Raw genomic sequence first — 25,462 nt, 5'->3', positions numbered from 1 at the left:
TCAGCCTGTAGAAACCACTAAAGGTTCACAGCATTTCTCCAATAAATAAAATGGAAGGGGAAACATAAAAGAAACAAAAAACAGAAACTTCAATTTCACTTAAGATATTTGGTCAATAAGCTTACAAAAATATGCTTAACATCACTGATTGGGACAGTAAATTAAAACCTTTTGTGTGTCTTATTTTACACAGAGAATGGCTAAAATTACAGGCTGGAAATATCAAATAGTGAGGATGTGGACCAACTGGAACTGTCATATTGTTTGGGATATCTAAAATAGAATGATCACTTTGGAAAAGGGTACGTCAATTTCTAGTAAAATTAAATATATATCAACCTTGGGACTTCCTCAGAAGTCCAGTGGTTAGGATTCCACACTTCCACTATAGGAGGCACAGGTTGAATCCCTTACTGAGGAACTAAGACTCCATATGCTGTGTGGCATGGCTAGGAAAAAAAGAAAAAGAAAAAAAAAAAAAATATATATATATATATATATATATCTCCTTGCAATTCAGGATATTCCACTATGTACTTACCCAAAAGAAATTAAAACGTAGGTCCACAAGAAGCCTTGCACATGATATTCATAGCAACTTTATTCATGATAGCCAAAAAATAAACAGCCCTTCACCAGACCAGTGAAAAATTAAACTATAGCATATTCATACAGTGAAATACTACTCAGCAATGAAAAGGAACAAAGGGCTGACACACAAAGATGAATGTCAACAAATGCAGAGTGGGAGAAATTTACATAAGAATATATAATGATTCTATTTACAGACGAAACTATGGTGAAAACAAAATCCTAACCTTAAAGGACGGAGGAGGAACAGGAACCGACTGCAGAAATATTCTGATGTGATGGAAATGCTCCACAGCTTGTAAGGGGTTTGGGTTACAGCGTCATGTATCAACACTCATCAAAGTAACATTTGTTCACATCACTGTACATTTTACCCCAAGAATAAGAAGTCTACTTAATAATACGGATGCTACAAAGCTTAAGATTCAAGTATAGATGTCTACAACTTGGACACACATAAACAAAATGCATTGATGGAAGCATAAATACATGAAGAAAATATGGTAAAATGTTACTTCCAAAATCTAGGTGGTAGTATGTATAGGCATTCAATTTTTCCAAATATTTGAAGTTTTTATTAAAATGTTATTAAAACATGTTGCAGAGGAAAAAGAGACATAATAACCACTGCAGGGTATGGACTGTTGCTTAGATCCTGATTCAAATGTACTTTTTGAGAAATTATTTGATAAGAAATTAGTATTTTTAGGAGTAATGGTTATTTTTAAATTTGGGGGGGTTGAGCAGCATGTGGGATCTTAGTTCCCTGACCAGAGCTTGAACCCACCCCCCCTGAATTGGAAGCACAAGTCTTAAGCCAAGAAAGTCCCTAAAGTCCTATTTTTAAAAAGAAATATAGGATATACATATATTCAGAAAAAATGATGGTTATCTTGAATCTGTTTTAAAATTAATGAGGATAAGTAGATGGGGATTATAAGAGAAAAAGAAATATGGGGACAGGCTATGAAGACAAGTTCATACAAAAGAAAATCCAAAAGCCTTTAAATATGAAGAAATTGTGTATTTTTAACCTTGGCAGATTGGCAAGGGTAGATTGCTAATACACTGTTTGAGGGGGTTGTGGAGAAATGGGGACTTGCATTGCTGGTGCAAACTAAGAAAAAACAAGCTACAGATAGAAACTGAATTTTAGATATAAGTTTACAAGTGCACATGCTCTGACCATTTATCCTATAGAGAAATTTATGCAGGTACAAAATGATCTAAATTTATACAAGGTAATTCACTCCAGCATTAAAATAGCAAATGACTATAAACAATTTATATGTTCATCAGTAATGACAGGTTAAATTATAAATTACATCCATACTGTATAACCATTTTAAAAAATGAGAAAGGATTTTATGTACCAATATAAAATATTTAGGATGTATTAAATGGGAAAAAAAGGTAAAGAATAGTATATTTTTAAAATAAATGAAAATGCCAATATTCACCTATTATATAGTAAAATCACTGGAAGTTTACATTAGAAAATATAACCATGATGACATGGTTGCCTGAGAAGAGGAACTAGGTGGCTGAAGTACAGGATGGAAGGAGACTGTTCACTATATACCCTTTCATATCTCTTGAATTTTATTTCCTTCAAAAAGTAAAAACACAAAAACTTTAAATTATCCTGTTTATTCTTGTATTATCAAGGCTTTAGAACCAAATCAAATCTCCCTATCCTCTTCCTAAAATTCAGTAAGGAAACTACCCAACTAAAAAACTGGGCAAAAGATCTGAACAGACAATTCACCAAAGACAACATGCCCATGCAAATGTATATAAGGATGTCAATATCTTATACAATTTATGGACCTTCAAATTAAAACTAAATACCACTACACACCTATTAGAATAGCTAAAATTCAAAACACTGACACCACCAAATGCTGGCAAAGATGAGTTGCTACAGGAATTCTTATTCATTCCTGGTGGAAATGCAAAATGGTACAACCATCTTGGAAGACATTTTGGCAGGTTTTCACAAAACTAAACATAGTGTTACCATATGATCCAGCAATCGCACTCCTTGGTATTTACCCAAATGAGCTGAAATCTCATGTATACACAAAAAACCTACACACAAATGTTTATAGCAGCTTTATTCCCTTAGTACAAACTTCAGAGATTTATTTTTTAATCTGCTGAATTCAGGCAAGGAAAATGTATTCCTACTACATTAGAGCAATTTTTTTTTTCCTAAACTGCTGAAACTTAGGCACTTTACTGCTGAAATATGCCGTTCTACTAATTCAGGTCCTATTAATTCAATGTCAACCCTTTCACTTAATTTAGGGAAAATTCTCAAAGTAACAGTATGTTTTAAATTATAAGATAAATAGGATGTAACCCAGAGAAAAATCTCTCAAATGAGAACCTGCTAAGGCAGGGGGTCTCCAACCCCTGGGCCATGGAGCACTCCAGTTAGGAACTGAGCCACAGAGCAGGAGGTGAGCAGAAGGCGGGCAAGCAAAGAAAAGCTTCATCTGCATTTACAGCCATTCCTCATTGCTCACAGTACCACCTGAGCTCCCCCTCCTATCAGATCAGCTGCAGCATAATAAATGCAATGCCCCTGAATCATTATGAAACCATCTGTGGAAAAATTGTTCCACAAAACCAGTCCCTGGTGCCAAAAAGGTTGCAGACCATTGTGCTAAGGGACTGTAGGGCAGAGGATGCCAATAGAGTATGTTAACTAATAATTAGCAGGGTCACTTCCTCAGAATGTCACATAATAGCAGTGGCTTTCTCCTGGTTCTTCCTGGCCACACTGCAGAAATACTGAGGAGGATTCAGAGCCTTTCGCTCCATAGTGGGTTCAGTCTCCCCCCGCACCTGGCAGAAGCCTCTCACCCAGACACAGAGGGACAAACAAAACGGTTCTGCTTCACTCTCTGCTAACAGTATGTCAGATCAGAACACAGTCTTCAGCAATTTTCCCCTTGGTATCTATATGCTCCTTATCAGTATCCCTTCCTTGTAATTCTTTTGAGCAGCCCAAAGGAGGATACAGGTAAACTTTGACACATCCAATCCCACTATTTTTGACAGCTTTACCACAGAGGAGATTATAAAGACACAAAGGACCCAAAGACAAGAGCAAATTCACTGCCACTATTCTTTCAATAGAAAATGATGATGCACAAACTAGTTTTGTCACATTTTGAGGGGCGGGGGGGAGTATGTCTTTAGATTGGATAAAAATAAAAATTACTTTTATTCTATTATGTGCTGCTTTTCTTCTCTTTCCTGCACTACATTTGCCTTGTCAGCTATTACTAACATAAATTATGAGCAATAACCTATTAAAGGGAGTATTGGAAAGTATTACATGAATTCATAAGATGACTTCCCAAGAATGCACGCCGGGTTTTGTTTTTTTTTTTTGAGAACTTGGCCACTAGTATGGTAAGAAGATATATCCCTTCAAGCTTACCCACCACAGAACATCTTGCTCTCATTCTTTTCTAAGAGTTGTACAGAGAGAGAGAGAGAAAAGATCATATTCTAATAGCTCATACAGCGACAGACACCAGTTTACATAGCTCAGTACACTCAACCACGTATGGAAATACATTTCTATCTAGGTAGTAACATGGAAGATGTTAAGCTGGTTGATTGAATCACATTCTTATAGGATGATAAAAACAAACACAACTAAAAATTAACCATTTCTTCTTATATTAATAGACCAGGACTTGACGTAACAAAAATATATTAGGTTGATTCACACACTCCAAAATAAATACTCTTAGGTAATCTTCAGCCTGAAATAAGTCTTCATTTATTGACTACTTATAGTACAGCGATTTCATCTTAGCTGGTATTCAAAGATGGTTATGATTTAAGTGAGAGAAGGCATAATCTCTCTTTCAGATACCACCTCTCAGAAATCTGGGCTAATTCAACTTTAAGAACTAGAATTGCATCTCCTGGTAACCACGTGACAGTTGTCACCCTGAGAAGGGGAACAAGGCAAAGAAACTATACAGAACTTTGATTCTCCTACACAGGTTCACATAAAGTTAGTTTATTAATGACTACAATTTGAAGCCAGCCATTTTGATCCAGTATTTAAATAACAAGCTGTTTAATATTAAAGCAGAAGATACTGCCACAATGTGACAGAAATACAGCTTTACCCATAAACCTTTCACACAATTATACATTAAATGCTATTTTTATTTAAGCAAGGCACCCCTACTTGTTCTAAAATATGGGATGTGCTACCCCACTGAAAAAGCAAATGAGGAGACTAGATTTTTTTCCTACCTAGAGCTGGTTTAAATTCAAGTGAAGCCATTAATGTCCTTACAAGTCAGGACTGTTATGACATGTCACTTCACAGTTCTTAGACTAACACACACCTTAAGGTTTACCCCAAAATCAAAACAAGATGATTGAGCGGGGGGGCGGGAGGGGGGGGCTCACTGGGATGAGGAGGGGATGGGTTAGACAACTTTTAAGTTGAGACTATAATTCCCTCCTTAATTATACAGGCACCAATATTAAATGCCTTTAGCACAAGGCTGAAAAAGGCAAAACATTTCTAAGACATAAAACTGCCAAATTATTGTCATTTACACTCACTAACATGTGGTATTTATTTTGTTTTGTTTTTTTAATTCCTACCCCATCTAAGTAATCAAATACATCTAAAATTAAAATAGCTCTGCAAAACTATAATGGTTCAAGGGCCTGAAACTTTTCCTTGCTTTGGTGAGTATTTGGCTAAAATAAATCAGTATTTTATTCCATGAAAAGTTTTACATTGTATCTCTTAATTTATAGGCAAAATCCAAAACCTCAAATGGATAACTTTTAAAATGGGAGAAATATTTTAAAGGACAGTGCTGAATAAAAATATGTAGCCTTCTGGGTCACAAATCATCTATGAAAACAAACTTTAATTATATAAAATAAAGACCAGATTTTTAAACCAGATCCTGGACAATTTAAACAAAAAAACTAAATTTGAGGTTTGTATCATAATCCTAAACTGAATCTTTTTTTCTGAACAGTCCACTATGGAATTTTTCTTTTAAGCAATTAACCCAAAATCTTGAAATCGCTTCTCTAGCAGTTGCTGCTAAAAAACTGGAACTTTAGATCCCAAGTCCAAGAAAGACGTGCAAATGAAATGCTTCTTGCTTCATCCTGAAAATGAAACAAAAAAGTTGCACATTTTTACTCAAACTAAAAAAGTGCTGCACACATTCCCATATCATTTAAAACTACAAATTCAATACTTTTTTTCTTTCTGATTTACTGCAAGTTATCTAACAAACAACTAAGATAAAGAAAGTTAGTTAGGCATGAGTGTTTGCAGCCTGGTAGAAAGACAGCAGATTTTCAAGGTTGAACACAAAATATATTTTACACAGATTTTAGCTAACATAAATATATTTAAGGCCCACAACTGTGGGATTTTATATCCAAAAATGGCCTGACTACAGTAAAGAAATGCCCCATGTGTTTTCAAGAAATCATTACAGTTAAATGTTTTAAAGTAATGCACCACTACATGTAGAAATACGATCACAATATATTAATTACGGGGAAAAAGATACAACATAGCACTGAGTCAGGGAAGCAACATCAAAATATATCTACTTGATTTGTCACAGATAAAACTCTATGAAATCTATGTACTTCCTAGGAAAACAGTTTTCATGACACCGTTTTCGGAAAAGAAGCAGTAGTATATTAAACGTATATAAATCCATGATACACCCTGGTTTCAAATGTATTGTTTTAAACACCTTAAAAATACCTTCAGTTCAGTTCAGTTGCTCAGTCCTGTCCAACTCTTTGCGATCCCATGGACTGCAGCACGCCAGGCTTCCCTGTCCTTCAACAACTCCCAAAGCTTGCTCAAACACATTCCCATCAAGTTGCTAATACCATCCAATCATCTCATCCTCTGTTGTCCCTTGCTCCTCCTGCCTTCAATCTTTCCCAACATCAAGGTCTATCCCAATGAGTCAGTTCTTCGCATCAGGTGGCCAAAGTATTGGAGTTTCAGCTTCAACATCAGTCCTTCCAATGAATATTCAGTAGTGATTTCCTTTAGGATTGACTGGTTGGATCTCCTTGCAGTCCAAGGGACTCTCAAGTCTTCTCCAACACCACAGCTCAAAAGCACAATCTTCAGTGCTCAGCTTTCTTTATGGTCCAACTCTCACATCCATACAAGACCACTGGAAAAACCACAGCTTTGACTGTATGGACCTTTGTTAGCAAAGTAGTATCTCTGCCTTTGAATACGCTGTCTAGGTTGGTGATAGCTTTTCTTGCAAGGAGCAAGCGTCTTGTAATTTCATAGCTGCAGTCACCATCTGCAGTGATTTTGGAGCCCAAGAAAATAAAGCCTGTCACTGTTTCCACTGTTTCCCCATCTATTTGCCATGAAGTGATGGGACCAGATGCCATGATCTGTTTTCTGAATGTTGAGTTTTAAGCCAGCTTTTTTCACTCTTCTCTTTCACTTTTTATCAAAAGGCTCTTTAGTTCTTCATTTGTTTGCCATAAGGGTGGTGTCATCTGCATATCTGAGGTTATTGATATTTCTTCTAGTAATCCTGATTCCAGCTTGTGCTTCATCCAGCCCAGCATTTCACATGATGTACTCTGTATGTAAGTTAAATAAGCAGGATGACAATATACAGCCTTGACATACTCCTTTTCCTATTTGGAACCAGTCTGTCGTTCCATGTCCAGTTCTAACTGTTGCTTCCTGACCTGCGTAGAGATTTCTCAAGAGGCAGGTAAGGTGGTATGGTATTCCCGTCTCTTAAGAATTTTCCATAGTTTGGTGTGATCCACACAGTCAAAGGCTTTGGTGTAGTCAATAAAGCGGAAGTAGATGTTTTTCTGGAACTCTTACTTTCTTGATGACCCAACGGATGTTGGCAATTTGATCTTTGGTTCCTCTGCCTTTTCTAAATCCAGCTTGGACATGTGCAAGTTCATGGTTCACATACTGTTGAAGCCTTGCTTGAAGAATTTTGAGCTTTACTTTACTAGCATTTGAGTTAAGTGCAATTGTGTGGTAATGAGAACATTCTTTGGGATTGCCTTTCTTAGGGATTTGAATGAAAACTGACTTTGTCCAGTCCTGTGGCTACTGCTAAGTTCTCCACATTTGCTTCCATATTTGACATGGATATGCTGACATATCCCCTTGAGTTCAGCACTTTAACAGCATCATCTTTCAGGATTTGAAATAGCTCAACTGAAATTCCATCACCTCCACTAGTCACCTCCACTAGCTTTCTTTGTAGTGACACTTCCTAAGGCCCACCTGACTTCACATTCTAGGATGTCTGGCTCTAGGTGAGTGATCACACCACCGTGGTTATCTGGGTCATGAAGATATTTTTTGTACAGTTCTTCCATGTATTCTTGCCACCTCTTCTTAATATCTTCTGCTTCTGTTAGGTCCAGCTCGTTTCTGTCCTTTATTGTGCCCTTCTTTGCAGGAAATGTTCCCTTGGTATCTCTAATTTTCTTGAAGCGATCTCTAGTCTTTCCCATTCTGTTGTCTTCCTCTATTTCTTTGCACTGATCACTTAGGAAGGCTTTCTTACCTCTCCTTGCTATTCTGTGGAACTCTGCATTCTAATGGGTATATCTTTCCTTTTCTCCTTTGCCTTTTGCTTCTCTTCTTAGCTATTTGTAAGACCTCCTCAGACAACCATTTTGTCTTTTGGCATTTCTTTTTCTTGGGGATGGTCTTGATCATTGCCTCCTGTGCAACGTTATGAACCTCTGTCCATAGTTCTTCAGGCACTCTGTCTTATCAGATCTAAACCCTTGAATCTATTTGCCTCTTCCCCTGCATAATCATAAGGGATTTAAGTCATACCTGAATGGTCTAGTAGTTTTCCCTACTTTCTTCAATTTAAGTCTGAATTTGGCAATAAGGAGTTCATGATCTGAGCCACAGTAAGCTTCTGATCTTGTTTTCAATGACTGTATAGAGCTTCTCCATCTTGGCTGCAAAGAATCAATCTGATTTCAGTATTGACCATCTGGTGATGTCCACGTGTAGAGTTTTCTTGTATGTTGTTCAAAGAGGGTGTTTGCTATGACCAATGCGTTCTCTTGGTAAAACTGTTAGCCTTTGTCCTGCTTCATTTTGTACTCCAAGGCCAAATTTGCCTGTTACTCTAGGTATCTCGACTTCCTACTTTTGCATTCCATTCCCCTATGAAAAGAACATCTTTTTTGGGTATTAGTTCCAGAAGGTCTTGTAGGTCTTCACAGAACCATTCAACTTCAGCTTCTTCAGTATTACTGGTTGGGGCACAGACTTGGATTACTGTGATACTGAATGGCTTGCCTTGGAAACAAACAAGAGATCCTTCTGTTGTTTTTGAAATTGCACCCCAGAATTGCATTTCAGACTCTTTTGTTGACTATGAGGGCTAGTCCATTTCTTCTAAGGGATTCTTGCCCACAGTAGTAGATATAATGGTTCAGTTCAGTTCAATTGCTCAGTCGTGCCCGACTCTTTGTCACCCCATGGACCGCAGCACGCCCGGCCTCCCTGTCCATCACCAACTCCCTGTCCATTACCCAAACTCCGGTCCATTGAGTCGGTGATGCCATCCAACCATCTCATCCTCTGTCGTCCCCTTCTCCTCCTGCCTTCAATCTTTCCCAGCATCAGGGTCTTTTCAAATGAGTCAGCTCTTCGCTTCAGGTGGCCAAAGTACTGGAGTTTCAGCTTCCACATCAGTCCTTCCAATGAACACTCAGGACTGATCTCCTTTAGGATGGACTGGTTGGATCTTCTTGCAGTCCAAGGGACCCTCAAGAGTGTTCTCCAACACCACAGTTTAAAAGCATCAATTCTTTGGTGCTCAGCTTTCTTGATAGTCCAGCTCTCACATCCATACATGACTACTAGAGTTAAATTCACCCATCCCAGTCCACTTTTAGCTCACTGATTCCTAAAATGTCGATGTTCACTCTTGCCATCTCCTGTCTGACCACTTCCAATTTACCTAACATTGACCTATCATTGATTCATTGACCTAACATTCCAGGTTCTTATGCTATATAGTTCTTTACAGCATCGGACTTTACTTCCACCACCAGTCACATCAACCACTGGGTGTTGTTTTTACTTTGGGTCTGGTCTCTTCATTCTTTCTCAAGTTATTTCTTCACTCTTCTCCAGCAGCATACCAGGCACCTACAGACCTGGGGAATTCATCTTTCAGTGTTATATCTTTTTGCCTTTTCATACTGTTCATGGGGTTCTCAAGGCAATACTGAAGTGGTTTGCCATTTCCTTCTCCATTAGACCACATTTTGTTAGAACTCTCTACCATGACCTGTCCATTTTGCGTGGCCCTACAAGGCATGGCTCATAGTTTCACTGAGTTAGACAAGGCTGTATCTTAGAACTAAGAAATGTGAGTTAATTTTTTAGGAAGACAAGCTAATATGAGGCACATTTTCAGTGTATTATAATATACAGTTACTAAAGGTGAAAAATTATTTTTAGGCACACAGAATGATGAATGCTGGGAATGATGCAAAGGGATTCTAATAGGAAAATCAAGCCATTGTACGATCATAATGAATTCTATTTCCCAGGAGAATTTCATTTCTTATAGTGAGGCTTCAATCATGATTAGTTTGATCTTTATTAAAAAGAGAATGGTTTTACATATTACAAATTAGTGAGTTAATGATTAATTTATCAACTGAAAATAATTTCCACAATTCTACCTCTTAAATTTACCTTATTATCTGGAATCCTTTGAAGTTTTATTTTCCTTTCGGACATGAATTCAGGAACAATTCAATATACCTATGATCTGAGAATAACATAAAAGGGTCCATTTTTAAAAAGTTACAAAGGCAGAAGTAATACTGTAGCCATTTTTTTGAGTTTAGCCAGTAACTCAAACCCTCTGTCCCATCCTTTCCTTAGTTAAAAACGAAAACAAAACAAAACCTAACTCTGGATAGAAATATTCAGAATAGTAAATAGACAAATAAATGTTTCTCATTATAAGGTAGAGTTTTGTCTTCTTTACATTTATTTAATAGTATTAGCAGAATACAGTTCCCCCATGAAAGACTTCTGGGTAAACTCTACAACAGTAAAAGGGATTTGTTGTCAAGACTGATAACAAAAATCATGGGCAGCACTTACGAACATGGGACCGATCCTTGAGCATAGCTGCAACAGCATCCTCATGGGTATCGAAGTGCACATCAGCTTCTCCAGTGGCCTTCCCACTGGAACTGTATTCCATGGTGATTCTAACAGGCTTCAATGGAGCAAAAAACTAAACAAAGAGAGCCAAAAGGAACATAATGTTACTAGGTCCAATTTCTACAAGTCTGGTGGCCCTGCACTTTTCTTTCAGACTCTAATTCATACATCTAATAAATTTATTTTTAGGAAATCTCTTTAAGCAACTATGTAATTACACATCTACCATTTCATTTGGCTCTTCTGATCTTCTTAGAACTCAAGGTTATATTTCAAATATCTGTTCATAGAGAACTTACACTATAAATACAATAATATACAAATAGTTTTCAAACTTTCCTTTATACCAACAAAGACTACATTTATTATTCCTCCCATATACATCCTTCTGTGTTTCTAAAAAATCACCCAACAAAAATACTTCATTTCTTAATAATCATTCATTTTTACCATGTTTTAATCAGACATGCAGCTAATAATCATCTTCTTACCAGCACCACCTAAACAGAGCTACCACATTGAGTGGTTAATATTCCAAACCAAAGCAACAGAAAGCAATTCTTTAAAGAGACTGTGCAACCTTCATTTGGGTAAAGATATGATTTCTATTAGGCTCTTTGAAATAATGACAATTCTGATGACCCCCTGCTAACTGAAGGCTCCAGCTTTGGATCTACCTTAAGTATACATCCTCAAGTTCAGAAAATCAGTAAGTACTTTGTTGTTTCGTATCTTTTCATTTCACATAATATCTATCATAAAATATTTTTAAAATTTCTTTTCTCAAAAATCAGGGAAGCTGGATGCAAGAAGGTTATATGGTCAACTGAAAGCTCCAGGCATTTAGGATAAGTAGATTCATGTCTATTAGATAATTACAATGTGAGAAAAGCTGAGTCTTTTTTTAAACTCAAAAATTAACTGAACTAATTTAGAGAAAACCAAGCTTTTTTACTTTGAATACTAAACCTATACCATATAATTCTGCATCTGTAAAATCGTTTTATGCCATTATAGATGACTTGAAAATGTAATAAAACCCACACTTCTCAGCTAACAAAAATAAAACAAGCTTCCAGAGTCATGGAGATGCCATCTTGCTCTACCTTCCCCAAATAGAAATTCAAAACTTCAGAACTATTATTCAAAGCTATTGAGATTGGATATCTTACTGCCACACACATTTATAATGTCTTGGGCATTGGCTTGGAAAGGCAATCCTCTCATATGGACAAAATGTAGTGAAGACGTAGTTCCAAAATCAACAGCCTCTGGTATCTTTTCTGACATCTCCTTAGGCAATTCTGAGAAGTGGAACAAAAAGCACTGTCAGGAACATCAAAGCTTCAGAGTTATTCGCAGACTGCAATTATGAATGATTTTAATTTCTTTTTTTTTTTTTTGATTTTAATTTCAAAATCCTCAATTCCTCTTCAAATAGTAAGGAAGAGGGCTTCCATTTAAAAGCCAATCATCTGAAATTTCCCCCACCTAACAGATATCACCTGAACACTTATAAGGATTTAGTGTCTCAAACCATTACCAGATTATAAAGAACGTATCTTTTTCTAACAACAAAGAGAAGGAAAAACAATTATGAATGAAAAATAAAGGCAAGAAATTTCCTGGGTTACAATCACTTAAAAAAAATTAATATGGTAATGGGATATTTCTAGGGCACAAACTTAGAACGTATTTATCAAACTTTCAAGATTCTAAACACTGTTTTAGGATTAAGAATCAAAGGAATAATTAAACACGGAGGCAGACAACATTCCTTCCTTTGTCAACAATCCTGCTCTCTTACACACATCTTTTCCCAGCTTAAGTTTAAAATGCTGACAAACTTACTTCTTTTTGTTATATATGTGAAAACTGGCTTTTGACACAGAATCTACAAAAAAATAAGTAAAGTTTTTAAAAACCTGTATCTTCGGCCTGTACAGTCAACCCTTCATACCCTGGGAACTCTGGATACAGAGGGCTGACTATCAGACTTGAGCATTCATGGATTCTGGTATCTATGACGAGTCCTGGACCCAATCCCCTGTGAATACTGAGGGAAGACTGTGTATTCACAGTACACACTATACTCAAAGACATGTTAAATACTTACCTCAATACCCTTTATCCTATACTATTACAATGTCATACAACATGGTCATAAAACAGTTTTTTTTTAAACAAATATCAAAACATACAACGCAGATCCAATGAATTTCAATAAGAGGCAAGTCCTTACCTATTTCCTTCTCACTTTCAAAAGCTGTCATGGGTCGGATATCCTCATTTACTTCATGCTCTTCAAAGACCATTTCTGGCTCAGTTATATATTTAGCAGTGGGAGAAGATGCTATTTTTTTTCCCTTATGAGAACCAACATGTGTTCGAACTTCATTCCTTCTGCTTGGAAATATCTCTATATATCTATGTCAAAACAAAAGTGAATATGTGCAAATGGTACAAATTAACTTCATAGTGAACTCTTTTAAAATAAAATATGCATATATATTTCCAAAGGTCAACAAACATGGGTGTCCAAAGATAACAAGTGGGGAGAAAAGTAAGAATGGACACAGACATCAGCCCATGAAAAAGTACTCTCAACAGACCAGGTCAACGATTTAATCCTCCATAAGGTAACAGTTTCCTTTTACCAATGTTTTCACCCCATTTCACTCCACAAGGACAAATATGCAAAGGTCAACTGTATATATAAAAAGAATCTGTTAAGAAAGGTTTTGTTATTTTTTAATACAGTTGATTAATAATCTCTTGAGGCCTTACAAATCATTTCTGTGAAAATTCATCGTATCTGCCAAGACATTAAAAGTCACTGTATACGAGGAGCTAACTTGCCTCAGGTCTTAACTAGAGGCTAAGGAGAATTCATGAACTAAATGTCTGTTCTAACTTGCTTTCTGTATGGCTGTGGAACTATTAAATTCAGGCTTCTGGAACCAGTTTCCTTCTTCTGAACAATGCTTTTCCAAATTAGGTTATCAAGCTCAAATTATAGGAGTCATCTGCATTTACAGACCTAGATGGGCAACATTTCTTAAATTTACTAAGGAGATTTATTGTGCTCGTGCTTCAGTTCAGTTCAGTCGCTCAGTCGTGTCTGACTCTTTGCAACCCCATGAACTGCAGCACGCCAGGCCTCCCTGTCTATCACCAACTCCCAGAGTTCACTCAGACTCACGTCCATCAAGTCAGTGATGCCATCCAGCCATCTCATCCTCTGTCATCCCCTTCTCCTCCTGCCCCCAATCCCGCTCAGCATCAGAGTCTTTTCCAATGAGTCAACTCTGCGTGAGGTGGCCAAAGTACTGGAGTTTCAGCTTTAGCATCATTCTTTCCAAAGAAATCCCAGGGCTGATCTTCAGAATGGACTGATTGGATTTCCTTGCAGTCCAAGGGACTCTCAAGAGTCTTCTCCAAGACCACAGTTCTAAAGCATCAATTCTTTGGCGCTCAGCTTTCTTCACAGTCCAACTCTCACATCCATACATGACCACAGGAAAAACCACAGCCTTGACTACATGGACCTTTGTTGGCAAAGTAATGTCTCTGCTTTTCAATATGCTATTTAGGTTGGTCATAACTTTCCTTCCAAGGAGTAAGTGTCTTTTAATTTCATGGCTGCAGTGATTTTGGAGCCCCCAAAAATAAAGTCTGACACTGTTTCCACTGTTTCCCCATCTATTTCCCATGAAGTGATGGGACCGGATGCCATGATCTTCGTTTTCTGAATGTTGAGCTTTAAGCCAACTTTTTCACTCTCCTCTTTCACTTTCATCAAGAGGCTTTTTACTTCTTCTTCACTTTCTGCCATAAGGGTGGTGTCATTTGCATATCTGAGGTTATTGATATTTCTCCTGGCAATCTTGATTCCAGCTTGTGCTTCTTCCAGCCCAGCATTTCGCATGATGTACTCTGCATATAAGTTAAATAAACAGGGTGACAATATACAGCCTTGATGTACTCCTTTTCCTATTTGGAGCCAGTCTGTTGTTCCATGTCCAGTTCTAACTCGTGCTTAGTTGTGTCCAACTCTTTGTGACCGCATGGACTCTAGCCCACCAGGTTCCTGTCCATGGAATTTTCCAGGCAAGAATATTGGAGTGGGTTGTCATTTCCTCCTCTAGCATGGATCTTCCCAACCCAGGGATCAAACCCGCATCTCTTGCATTGGTAGGCAGATTCTTTACCACTGAGCACCTGGTAAGCCTCTATAGAGTATTCATATCAAAATGTTAACCTGAATAAATCCAAGATTTTAACATCTAGTTACCAGGAAATAACACAGGATACAAAGGAGTAAGTTAAAGGACACCATGAGGAAGCAAAAATATAAATACAGAATGTGAGACACTATACAGAACCACTGATTCAATTTCTTCAAAAGCCAACTGGATATTAAAAGCGGGGGGCGGTGAATTCCCTGGTGGTCAAGTGGCTAGGACTCAGTGTTTTATTGCTGTAGGCGTGGGTTCAATCCCTAATTGGGGAATGTAGATCCCACAAGCTACATGGCATGGCCTAATGGGGGAAAAAAATAATAAAAAGGAGAAGGGAATAAAAAGGGAAAGGGGATTTGCTCAAACTTAATAGAACTGCAAGCATAATAATCAAATGTAACGTATGGACCATGTCTAGATTTTGGTGGGGAAAAAGAAGGCAACTAGAAAAGGTATAAATAGGTATAACCTATTGGGTTATACCTTTGGGTATAAACAGGAAAATGTGATTATGGACTGGCATTAGATAATAAATATTGAGATGTTAAAAAAAAAGACATAAACTGAAAAAACAGATGCAGCAAATGTAACAAATGTTAACAATTTATTCATCTAAGTGATGGACATCTGACAACTCATGTCTGTACTGAAATAATTTAACAGTCATGTTACACTGTGTTTATGAAAATGACCCAATGTTTGATCTTTTTACATCATTACTATCTGCTTCACTCACCGGTTGCCAATTTCTTCCCTGTGTTTCAAAAGGGCTTGGCTGGCCATTTCTGGTTCTTCAAACTGCACATAGGCTTCTCCTGTTTTTCTTCTCCCTCTATAATCCATGACAAAAGTAATGTCTACTATATTCAGTCCTAGGTGTCCAAAAATTATTACAAATTAGTGCTGCTAACAAGAGCTGTTTTAGTCTTACAACTTAATACATTCAATCACATTCTAAAAATTTCTTTTTTATTAGTAAAACTGAACAGCTAGTTTGCCAGTCTCAAAGCCTATACCCACCTAATGGGAAGAAAATTATTATGCAGTAAAAAGCCAATAACACTCACCTATTCCCAGGATGTTTAGGGTCCAAGCAGTCCATCTAAAACACACAACTCTCTCTCTCTTTGTTTTTTGCCATTAATTACACATTAGGTGAAATAGAAATTTAGACTAACATCACTGCTGATGCATATCTTACTGCTAAGAATTAGATAATAATGCCTTTAAATCATATAAATTGCTGTCTTAGACAAATACAGCCACTTTTATGAAAGAATGTTTTCCTCATAGAAAAAAATAAAAAATTCATGTGAAATCACTTTTAAATGTGACACCCTCAAAGATTAGCATGATAGGTCAAAATACTTATATAATCTACAAATATTGGAACTTCAAATGAAGACTTCTCCTGTAAACAAGTGAGCCTTAGGAAACATCACTATGAACAAAGCCTGTGGAGGTGATGGAATTCCAGTTGAGCTATTTCAAATCCTAAAAGATGATGTTGTGAAAGTGCTGCATTCAATATGCCAGCAAATTTGGAAAACTCAGCAGTGGCCACAGGACTGGTAAAGGTCAGTTTTCATTCCAATTCCAAAGAAAGGCAATACCAAAGAAAGCTCAAACCACTGCACAATTGCATTCATCTCAAACACTAGTAAAGTAATACTCAAAATTCTCCAAGCCAGTTTCTACAGTACATGAACTGTGAACTTCCAGATGTTCAAGCTACTTTGAGAAAAGGCAGAGGAAGCAGAGATCAAATTGCCAACATCCACTGGATCATCGAAAAAGCAAGAGTTCCAGAAAAACATCTATTTCTGCTTTATTGACTATGCCAAAGCCTTTGACTGTGTGGATCACAATAAACTGTGGAAAATTCTTAAGAGATGGGAATACCAGACCAGCTGACCTGTCTCTTGAGAAATCTGTATGCAGGTCAGGAAGCAACAGTTAGAACCGGACATGGAAAAATGGACTGGTTCCAAATAGGAAAAGGAGTACGTCAAGGCTGTGTATTGTCACCCTGCTTATTTAACTTATATGCAAAGTGTACATCATGAGAAACACTGGGCTGGATGAAGCACAAGCTGGAATCAAGATTGCCAGGAGAAATATCAATAACCTCAGATATGCAAATGACACCACCCATATGGCATAAAGAGAAGAACTGAAAAGCCTCTTGATAAAAGTGAAAGAGGAGAGTGAAAAAGTTAGCAGCTTAAAACTCAACATTCAGAAAACAGATCTTGGCATCCGGTCCCATCACTTCATGGCAAATAGATGGGGAAACAGTGAAAACAGTGGCAGACTTTATTTTTTTGGGCTCCAAAATCACTGCAGATGGTGACTGCAGCCATGAAATTAAGACGCTTACTCCTTGGAAGAAAAGCTATGACCAACCTAGACAGCATATTCAAAAGCAGAGACATTACTTTGCCAACAAAGGTTCGTCCAGTCAAAGCTATCGTTTTTTCAGTGGTCATGTATGGATGTGAGAATTGGACTGTGAAGAAAGCTGAGCGCCAAAGAATTGATGCTTTTGAACTGTGGTGTTGGAGAAGACTCTTAAGAGTCCCTTGGACTGCAAGGAGATCCAACCAGTCCATTCTAAAGGAAATCAACCCTGAATATTCTTTGGAAGGACTCATGCTGAAGCTCAAACTCCAATACTTTGGCCACCTGATGTGAAGGACTGACTCAATTGAGAAGACTGTGATGCTGAGAAAGACTAAAGGCGGGAGGAGAAGGGAAAGACAGAGGATGAGATGGTTGGATGGCATCACCGACTCAATGGACATGATTTTGAGTAAACTCCAGGAGTTGGCGATGGTCAGAGAGGCCTGGCGTTGCTGCAGTCCATGGCGTTGCAAAGAGTCAGACACGACTTAGCAACTGAATACCACTGAACTGACTGACTAGGAAAATGTTCACCTAAGATAAAAGGAAACAACGGAGGGAGAAGACTGTTTCTGTTCTTTAGTGACTTAGTCGTGTCTGACTCTTTGTGACTCCATGGGCTCTAGCCTGCCAGTCTCCCAATTATGGGATTTCCCAGGCAAGAATAGTGAAGTGGATTGTCACTTCCTTCTCCAAAGCATCTTCCTGACCCAGGGACTGAACTGAAGTCTCCTGCACTGGCAGGCAGATTCTTTACCACTAAGCCACTAGGGGAGCTGGGAGGAAGATGATATGAGGGCCCAAACATGATATAACTGAAAAGCACCTGCAAAAAAATCTACGATGTCTTTCTCGTTGCAACTATAAGGAAGTCCTCTCAAGCGAACCACTCCATCATTTACCATAGGTGCAGATTTGACATGCAGGCTCTTCATTAAGGCATCCACATCTTCATTGTTTATCTCATAGACTAAGCAAAAAAAAAAAGGTATGCAAAATTTATATAACAAAGAATCCATTTAAAAAATAATCACACTGGGTAGATTATATAAGAATCTAAAAACATACGTAATAATACTTCTCTGGTGAAAATAATAAAGGACATTTTCAGATGTTTACCATGAGCCAGCTGTAACATCACAACATCAGAGGTAAACTTTGTCAACATCCTCGTTTTACAGACAAGAAACAGGTTATTTTTAGCTTCATTTTCCCACCTTGGAAAAGGGTTATTCATAGTATCTAACTACTTCACTATTCATAATATTTAACATAGGATCAAATGAAACTGCTTTGTAAAGTACAGTTTAATGTAATGATTCCAAAAAGCAATAATATGACTCCACGTACCTTCCACATACCGCTGCCCCATGTACATGCGGTGTTTTTCTAAGGCTTTTTGCACATCCTGCTCAGACTCCATTTCAATTAAGGCATCACCCCTTCGTTTCCCATCTCTATTTAAGAGGAAGTGAATTCCATTCTCACCATTGCGAATTCTGCAGTCTGAAAGTTTGTGAGTAAAATCAATCAAAACCAGAAATCAAAGTTTTAGCTCAATCATATCAATACAAGTAATCAGAGTTGCAATCTTCCAACAACAAAATGAAGCAGGATCCAAACTGCCTGCCATTTTCCTTACACAAACCCTCAGCACCAAAGGCATCCAAATGCTAATGATGGTAGTGGCCTCTTTAAATGTTTCGTGTGGAAAAGATAAGCAAACTTTAGCACATAAGTTTATGACCTCATGATCAGTAAATGGCAAATCAGGCTAGGCTCAACACAAAATGTGATTAATATGTCCTTCCAAATGTTTCTACGATTGGTTTGACATCATTCAAGGAATTAAAATATGGTTAGGTTTATGCATAAGTGTCTTCTTTGTTATGACCATATCCATAAGAACTCTAAAATATCTATCAGAATAACTCTGCAACATAATTTAACTTTTCCTCTTTTTCATTACCAAAGAAAAGACATCCCCAAACTGTGCACTCCTTATATTGGGAGCAAGTTGAAGATGTAAATACAATGCACATCAGGTACTTAATATAGTATTACATGTTTGTTTAACATGTAACATTTAAGCCAGCATCTTCTAGAAGCCTCTTAAGGAGCAGGAAAATTAAAAATCAGAGGAAGATACAAAAGCTTAAAATCAACCATAAATACATAAACCTTCAAACATGTTATTAAGGGAACAACAACAACAATATATGTGTTACAAAGAACTACTGAAGTATATTCTCACTAACATATTTCCACTAACAGGTTATGCACACATTAAAACTTCTGAAAAAACTGGTTTCACACCATATAGTTTTAACATTAAAATTTTTGCTATATTTAAGGTCTTTAAATCTGGTATATATGACAAATAATACATATGATGTCCTCAGAATGAGACAATTTCCATCCATCAAATAAGATGTCTACAGCATAGTCTAACTTGGATTTTATGGGAGTACCTTTTACGCAAATGAAATTACAACTTTTTTTCTGGCCACACCATGTGGCACATGGGATCTTAGTCCCCCCTCCATTAAAGATCAAACCTGTGCCCCTGCAGTGGAAGCAGAGTCAAAACCACTGGATTGCAGTGGAGTCCCAAAGTTACATATTTAAAACATACATAAAATATACCTGAGAAAAAGCTAAGCACATCTTCTACAGTGCAAGACCATGGCAATCCTTGAGCTCGAATGAGATAAACATCATCCACTTCCTCTCCCAACTTGGACGGAGGCAATTCATACTCAGGGAGAGGTGGAAGATCCTCCAGGTAGGTAGTTTTGGATTCCTTCCAAGAGAAATGAAGAATTGCAGAAATATATCTTGAACACGTACTTAGCAAATGTTTATTTCTACAAAAAGACTCTGAATGTTATTCTTTAGGGACAATTAGTTATTTCAGAGGCCAGGAAAATTCACAAATCTAACTCATCCTGTTCTGGCTTACATTGCACATCCTAAAGCAAGAAGCATACACAGCATAATGGCTTGGCAGAATATAAATTTTATTCCAGGCTTGTTTTTAAATTTATCAATCTTAAATTACACCTAATAGTGTTTTAGTTAAGGCGGGACAAGAGAGGTCCCTTCAATTTGACAAATATTTAAACACCTCCTAACCACAGTAGGCCATAACTGGGCCTCCATCTCAAAAAGCTTACCATGTAGCACAGGACAAGGACACGGACAAGATGTTTTAAGTTTATAGTTACGATAAAAGATATTATAGAAATTGAAAACAGAGCACAAACAAAAGAATCAAGACAAGATATGAGATGAACACTGAACGCAGGCTAGAATTCTGAGAGCAATATATAAGGGCCAGACAGTCCAGTCTGAGAAGGGGAACAAACAGTAGGAACAGAAGCCCATTTGCAAAACAGCAATAATTGCATTTAGCTAAACTGCAGGGTGCAATTAGGAGCCAAAGAAGATGAGCTGGCAAAAGGAACTGGGTACCACACAGCAGAGGACTTGAGTGTTAAGCTCAGTGTGTGTCCTTAAACTGGTAGGCAAAGGGGAGCTAATAAAAGACATTTAGGAGTGTATAAATCAACAAGTCAGCAGGATACTTGCAAAGATTAACCTGTCAACTGGTATGTCAGGTCAACTGTCAAGGAAAAGATCATTAATCACAAAAGCAGTAGTGTGAGGTAACTGGAGCTTGAGACACATGCAAAAAACTCTATTTTACGAAACTAAACAAAAAGTGGAACATAACAAGGTTCTAACGAGCACCACAACCATAACCAGGGAAGACAACTCAGGTTTTAAGACTTGCACTCTACTAGGCTAAGGAAACAGATTCCTTTGTACCATCCTACCATTTACATGAAAACTTGTCTAATTTTAAGGAGTCAATGATAAATGTGAACGTGTAGCAAAGGCCTGATACATATTTAATAAGAATGCAACAAGCACTACGATTATCAACACGGGAAGACAGGCTCTAAGTCAAGTGACTTGCACTCTACTGAAGAGAGATACTTCATGCTTTTTTATGTTCCTGTCATTTTCACGAAGATTTACACATAATTTTAAGGAATCAATAATGCAAGCACAGTATAATACTAGTAAAGGCTCAACACATATCATTATATTAGCTAAATTCACAGAAAAAAATATCAGAAAAAAAGAGCAGCCAGGTCACAAAGGCATACTATTTTCTTTTAATCAAAACAACATTCCCCATTTTCCCAGAATTCCATAAGCATCACAAGCTTTTACAAAAAAGGGCAGCAAAAACTATTGGGCCCAGATTCAAATCCATTAGCTCAGCCACTGGCAGACAGTAGCCATGCTGATCAGCTTCCCAGTTTCCCGAAGTTCAAGGAGAAGCAAAAACTGAATTAAGATAAATACGACCCAAGGCATCAGGAACATGTTAGTCAAAAAAAGTGTGCTGACATTTCCCAGACGCCACGTTAACAAGCAGAAGGAAAGCTTCCTATGAGGCACAAAATATTTGCAATCTGTACACACTTACTAAAAAATCAAGTAAATTACTGTAGACTCACTCCTGGGTCCCCAGGTCATCCTCAGCCCCAGACACCTCCTCTCCTCGGCCCCCCTCCCCCCATATCGGTCTCCAAGCTGTCCTTCCCACCGGCGGTGACCCACGGTCCTAAAGGACCTTCCGTCAGAAGAGGCGGAGGTGACCTTCAGTAACTGGGGCAACCCGCCTTTCCCCCGGGACTCGAGAGCGAGGACAGCGCCGGGGACCAGCCTGCTTGTGCCCCCAACCCCCCACCAACCCAGCCCACGCGAGTGCGGGAAGCTTCTCAGCAGCAGACGGCGAGGTGCGCCGAGGGCCGCCCAGGCCTAGTGCTCGTGCGACACATAAAGTCCCGACCCTCCGGGGGTCCAGCCTCCCAACTTCACGACCGGGGGGCGGGGAGCGACAGGGATGCGCGGCGGGGACGGAGACCGCCTCACAAAACCTACCATAGGCCGGCGGGAAACAAGGCCTCAACATTCACCCCCAGTCACACTTACACTGCCCAACCGACCACAGACTCGAGAGGAGAACAAAAACAAGGAGAAAACCCGAGGCCTGGGAAAGCGTCCCTTGTTCTGGGGCCCAATAGGAGGACTGGGCGGGCGGGGGTGGGAGCGGAAGGGGGGTGCGGCGCGTGCCGCGGAACCCCGCGCGCGCCGGCGAGACGCACGCCGAGGGGCGCGGGCGCGCGGCCGGGGGAGGGTCCGGCGCGCGGCCCTTCTCGGCACCCACGTACCTGGCTGTAACCCCGCGCCGGGCCCGCCGCAGCCGCCGCCAGTGACTGCGGCAGCAAAGGGGCGCGCAGGGCCGGGTACGAGGCAGCGGCCGCGGCGGCGGCGGCGGACGCGGCCGCTGTGGGAGGGCCCGCCAGCCTCCCGGCGGTCACAGGCCCGCTCTGGAAGCCCCGCGTCTGAGAGGCGGCGGCCGCGGCGGCCCCGAGCAGCAGCAGCAGGCGGCGGCGACCCGAGACTCCCGAGGGAAAGGAGCCGGCGGTCGAGTAGAAGGGCAGGCAGGCGGCGCCGGTGCGCCGGCAGCTGCTGCAGTTGCAGCCGCAGCCTCGGAGCAGCGCCCCGAGCACCCAGCGCGTCCCGGCCATGGACTCCGGAGGCGGCGCGGGGCCTGAAGGCGGCTGCGGCGGCAGCGCCAGCGGAGAGGAAGTGGAATCCAGGGCCGGGGAGGGGTGGCCAGGCACATGCGCCGCCGGCACCGGGGGCAGCGGCGAGTCGGGAGGAGGCGGAGGAGAGCTCGCGGCTCCGCCCGGTCTCCGCCCTCGGGGCGTGGCTGCCCGCGGGTAGGGAGGGGCCGGGGACCGGTACGACCCGCCGGCGGTTCTTTCACTTCGTGGAAACTGAGGCGAGAAGAGGACTTCCGGTTCTGAGAGGATTGCCCGCTGGAGACGTCCGACGCCGTGCGGTTTCTCCCGCCTTGTGAGGTGAAGTGCCAAAGCGCCGCTTCTGGAGGAAATTGTGATACTCTGGTTATAATTGAGATGCCGGCGGAGATTTAATAACGCTCCCCCCACCCCCGGCCCAGCTTGGGTTATGTGCGGAAAGCCAACTTTATTAGTTGTAAAATGAAATCTGTAGATAGTTATATGCTAATAACGTATATAGATATTCTTCCGGTGTTGGAAAATTCACTCCAGGTCACTTAGCTTTTATGGAAGACCCACATTAGTACCTATTTTTGTTAGTAGATAGCTGTGATTTTTTTTTTATGTGAAAAGACGAAAATTGAAAATAACAGCGTTTTGCAGCAGCCTTGATACAGGCTGAGGTGGCATCACCACGCTTTCTCTTGGGAAACTACTCAACATCTCCCTGCCATAGCTTTGAACTGCGTCTTTGAGCGTCTGTGCTTTATCGCGTTAGCAAGATGTGTGCTGGGGTAATTGTTTGCTCCCTTTATGCCATTTTGGCTTCCAACAGGTTTCATAGGAACGCTCTGCTTTCAAGTGAAACGTGTGTAACAGATCAGAGGGTCCCCTGAGCATTCAGTGTATTCACGAATAGACAAGCAGAGGTTTGCGAAGCACTGCTTGTGCTGTTTTCTTCCTGTGGCCAGAACCCCCTCAGGTTTTGTGTGTTGTTTTTTTTAATCACAAATAATGCTTTTAATTATTTAGCCTCTTACAGTACTCACATAACAGAAACTGACAAGTCCATGATGTTTAGTTGCTAAGGCCTGTCCGACTCTTGACATGGCATGGACTGTAGCCCACCGGGCTCCTCTGTCCATAGGCAAGCATCTCAAGTTTTAGTAGGGGGAAAAAAAAAAAGAGAGTGAAAAATAGAAAAAAACTAAAATTTTAAAACTTTGTTGTGGAAAATCTCTAAAGGGTGATAAATTTCTAGACTTTCAGAAATTATCAACATTTTTCATTCTTGTTGCATCTGCCTTCACCACCACTCCCAACCTTTTTTTTCATCCTTAATTGGAATATTTTAAAGCAAACTCCAAAGATCATGTCAATCACACTTTCATTATTCATCTTAAACTGATGACTTAGGAAAAAATGACATTCAGATTAGTTGCATTAAAAAACAAAATTCAACAGAGTATAATTTAAAGATCTTCCTGGTTTTAACAATTCATGAATTGGGCAGCATCCCATCTAGCAGGTAAAAAGGAGCTCCCTTTTGTACAGGAGCTGTACAAAATGAAAGACTTTTCTAGGCAGAAGAGGGCAGGACAAAGAAATTATGCTAGCAAAAAGTGGATTGGTTGTGCCAAGGTCTCTTTCCTGTAGGGGGTTGAGGTCTATCAGGGGTTGGTTGGGGTCTATCAGGAAGATTATATCCCTAGTGGGGAAAAGGTAATTCCTGACTGACTCATTGAAGATTCTGTTTCTGGGAAAGCAGAAAATGTGAGGCTTAGCATAACTGACTCCATTTTGGCCCTGTTGTCTTGTTTTTAATAGTAGAGGTAAAGTTTCAAGATTATTGCATTTAAAGTTTGAGTTGTTTACTCTGGCCTACTTTTAGAGGGAAGTTCAGTATTTCCTGGAAAACCTTTCCTCACCAAAAACAAAAGTGAACAGAAAAATGTCTGACTGGCTTGGCTCTATGGACCTGGAGTATCAAAGAGAAGAGAACGTCTTCTACAACATTTAGGAATCCTAGAGATTGTTTTTTCTTAGATCTCCCATTCAAGAAGGAAAATGGGTTAGCTCTTCTTGACAGATTATCACTACTACAAATCACAATATGTGGACATGTTAGGAATTCTGCTCATATTTAGTCTTGCCTTCATCTTTTTATTTATTTTTGGCTGTGCTGAGTCTTCATTGCTTCATGGCTTTATCTCACAGCAAGCAAGGGCACTCTCTAGTTGCAGTGTGCTGGCTTCTCATTGCCATGGCTTCTCTTGTTGCTTAGCCCGGGCTCTAGGGCACGCAGGCTTCAGTAGTTGTGGCACGTGGCCTCAGTAGTTGTGGCTCCCAGGCTCCAGAGCACAGGC

At 39.6% G+C, this 25,462-nt stretch overlaps 2 protein-coding genes across 3 annotated transcripts in view; one reads left to right on the top strand and one right to left on the bottom strand.

Moving 5' to 3' along the window:
• Nucleotides 1–583: 583 nt before the first annotated feature.
• Nucleotides 584–24,258, bottom strand: GRSF1 (G-rich RNA sequence binding factor 1). Of its 2 annotated transcripts, XM_086405485.1 has the most exons (11): nt 24,146–24,258; nt 22,740–23,457; nt 20,137–20,293; nt 18,841–18,996; nt 18,317–18,460; nt 15,824–15,959; nt 13,089–13,273; nt 12,029–12,150; nt 10,784–10,919; nt 10,367–10,442; nt 584–5,766 (listed from the first exon to the last, which is right to left on the bottom strand). In XM_086405485.1, the coding sequence occupies exons 1-10, from the start codon at nt 24,166–24,168 to the stop codon at nt 10,393–10,395; spliced, it is 1,827 nt and encodes a 608-aa protein (XP_086261611.1). In that variant the 5' UTR covers nt 24,169–24,258; the 3' UTR covers nt 584–5,766; nt 10,367–10,392. The 2 variants fall into 2 exon arrangements, with proteins under 2 accessions (XP_086261611.1, XP_086261612.1); XM_086405486.1 differs by lacking the exons at nt 22,740–23,457; nt 24,146–24,258 and adding an exon at nt 22,450–22,689.
• MOB1B (MOB kinase activator 1B) overlaps nt 23,270–25,462 on the top strand; it is a 93,336-nt gene continuing 91,143 nt past the window's right edge. Inside the window, exon 1 of the mRNA XM_086405488.1 lies at nt 23,270–23,435. The gene's annotated coding sequence lies outside the window, so the exon portion shown is untranslated. The remainder of the gene's footprint in view (nt 23,436–25,462) is intronic.

This window comes from Bos grunniens, chromosome 6, assembly GCF_055505025.1.
Source record: "Bos grunniens cultivar Pamir isolate PY7600 chromosome 6, Bosgru_T2T1.0, whole genome shotgun sequence".
Classification (NCBI taxonomy): domain Eukaryota; kingdom Metazoa; phylum Chordata; class Mammalia; order Artiodactyla; family Bovidae; genus Bos; species Bos grunniens.
The sequence above is the reverse complement of the archived record's forward strand: the minus strand, read 5'-3'. Positions and strand labels throughout refer to the sequence as shown.

Coding starts and splice junctions, on each gene's coding strand:
- GRSF1 (XM_086405485.1), bottom strand. CDS start 24,168: ATGGACTTGTCAGTTTCTGTTAT. Junction 23,458..24,145: donor GACTTGTCAGTTTCTGTTAT/GTGAGTACTGTA, acceptor AATTTCCTCCAG/AAGCGGCGCTTTGGCACTTC. Junction 18,997..20,136: donor TGTGCTTAGCTTTTTCTCAG/GTATATTTTATG, acceptor ACAAACTTTCAG/ACTGCAGAATTCGCAATGGT.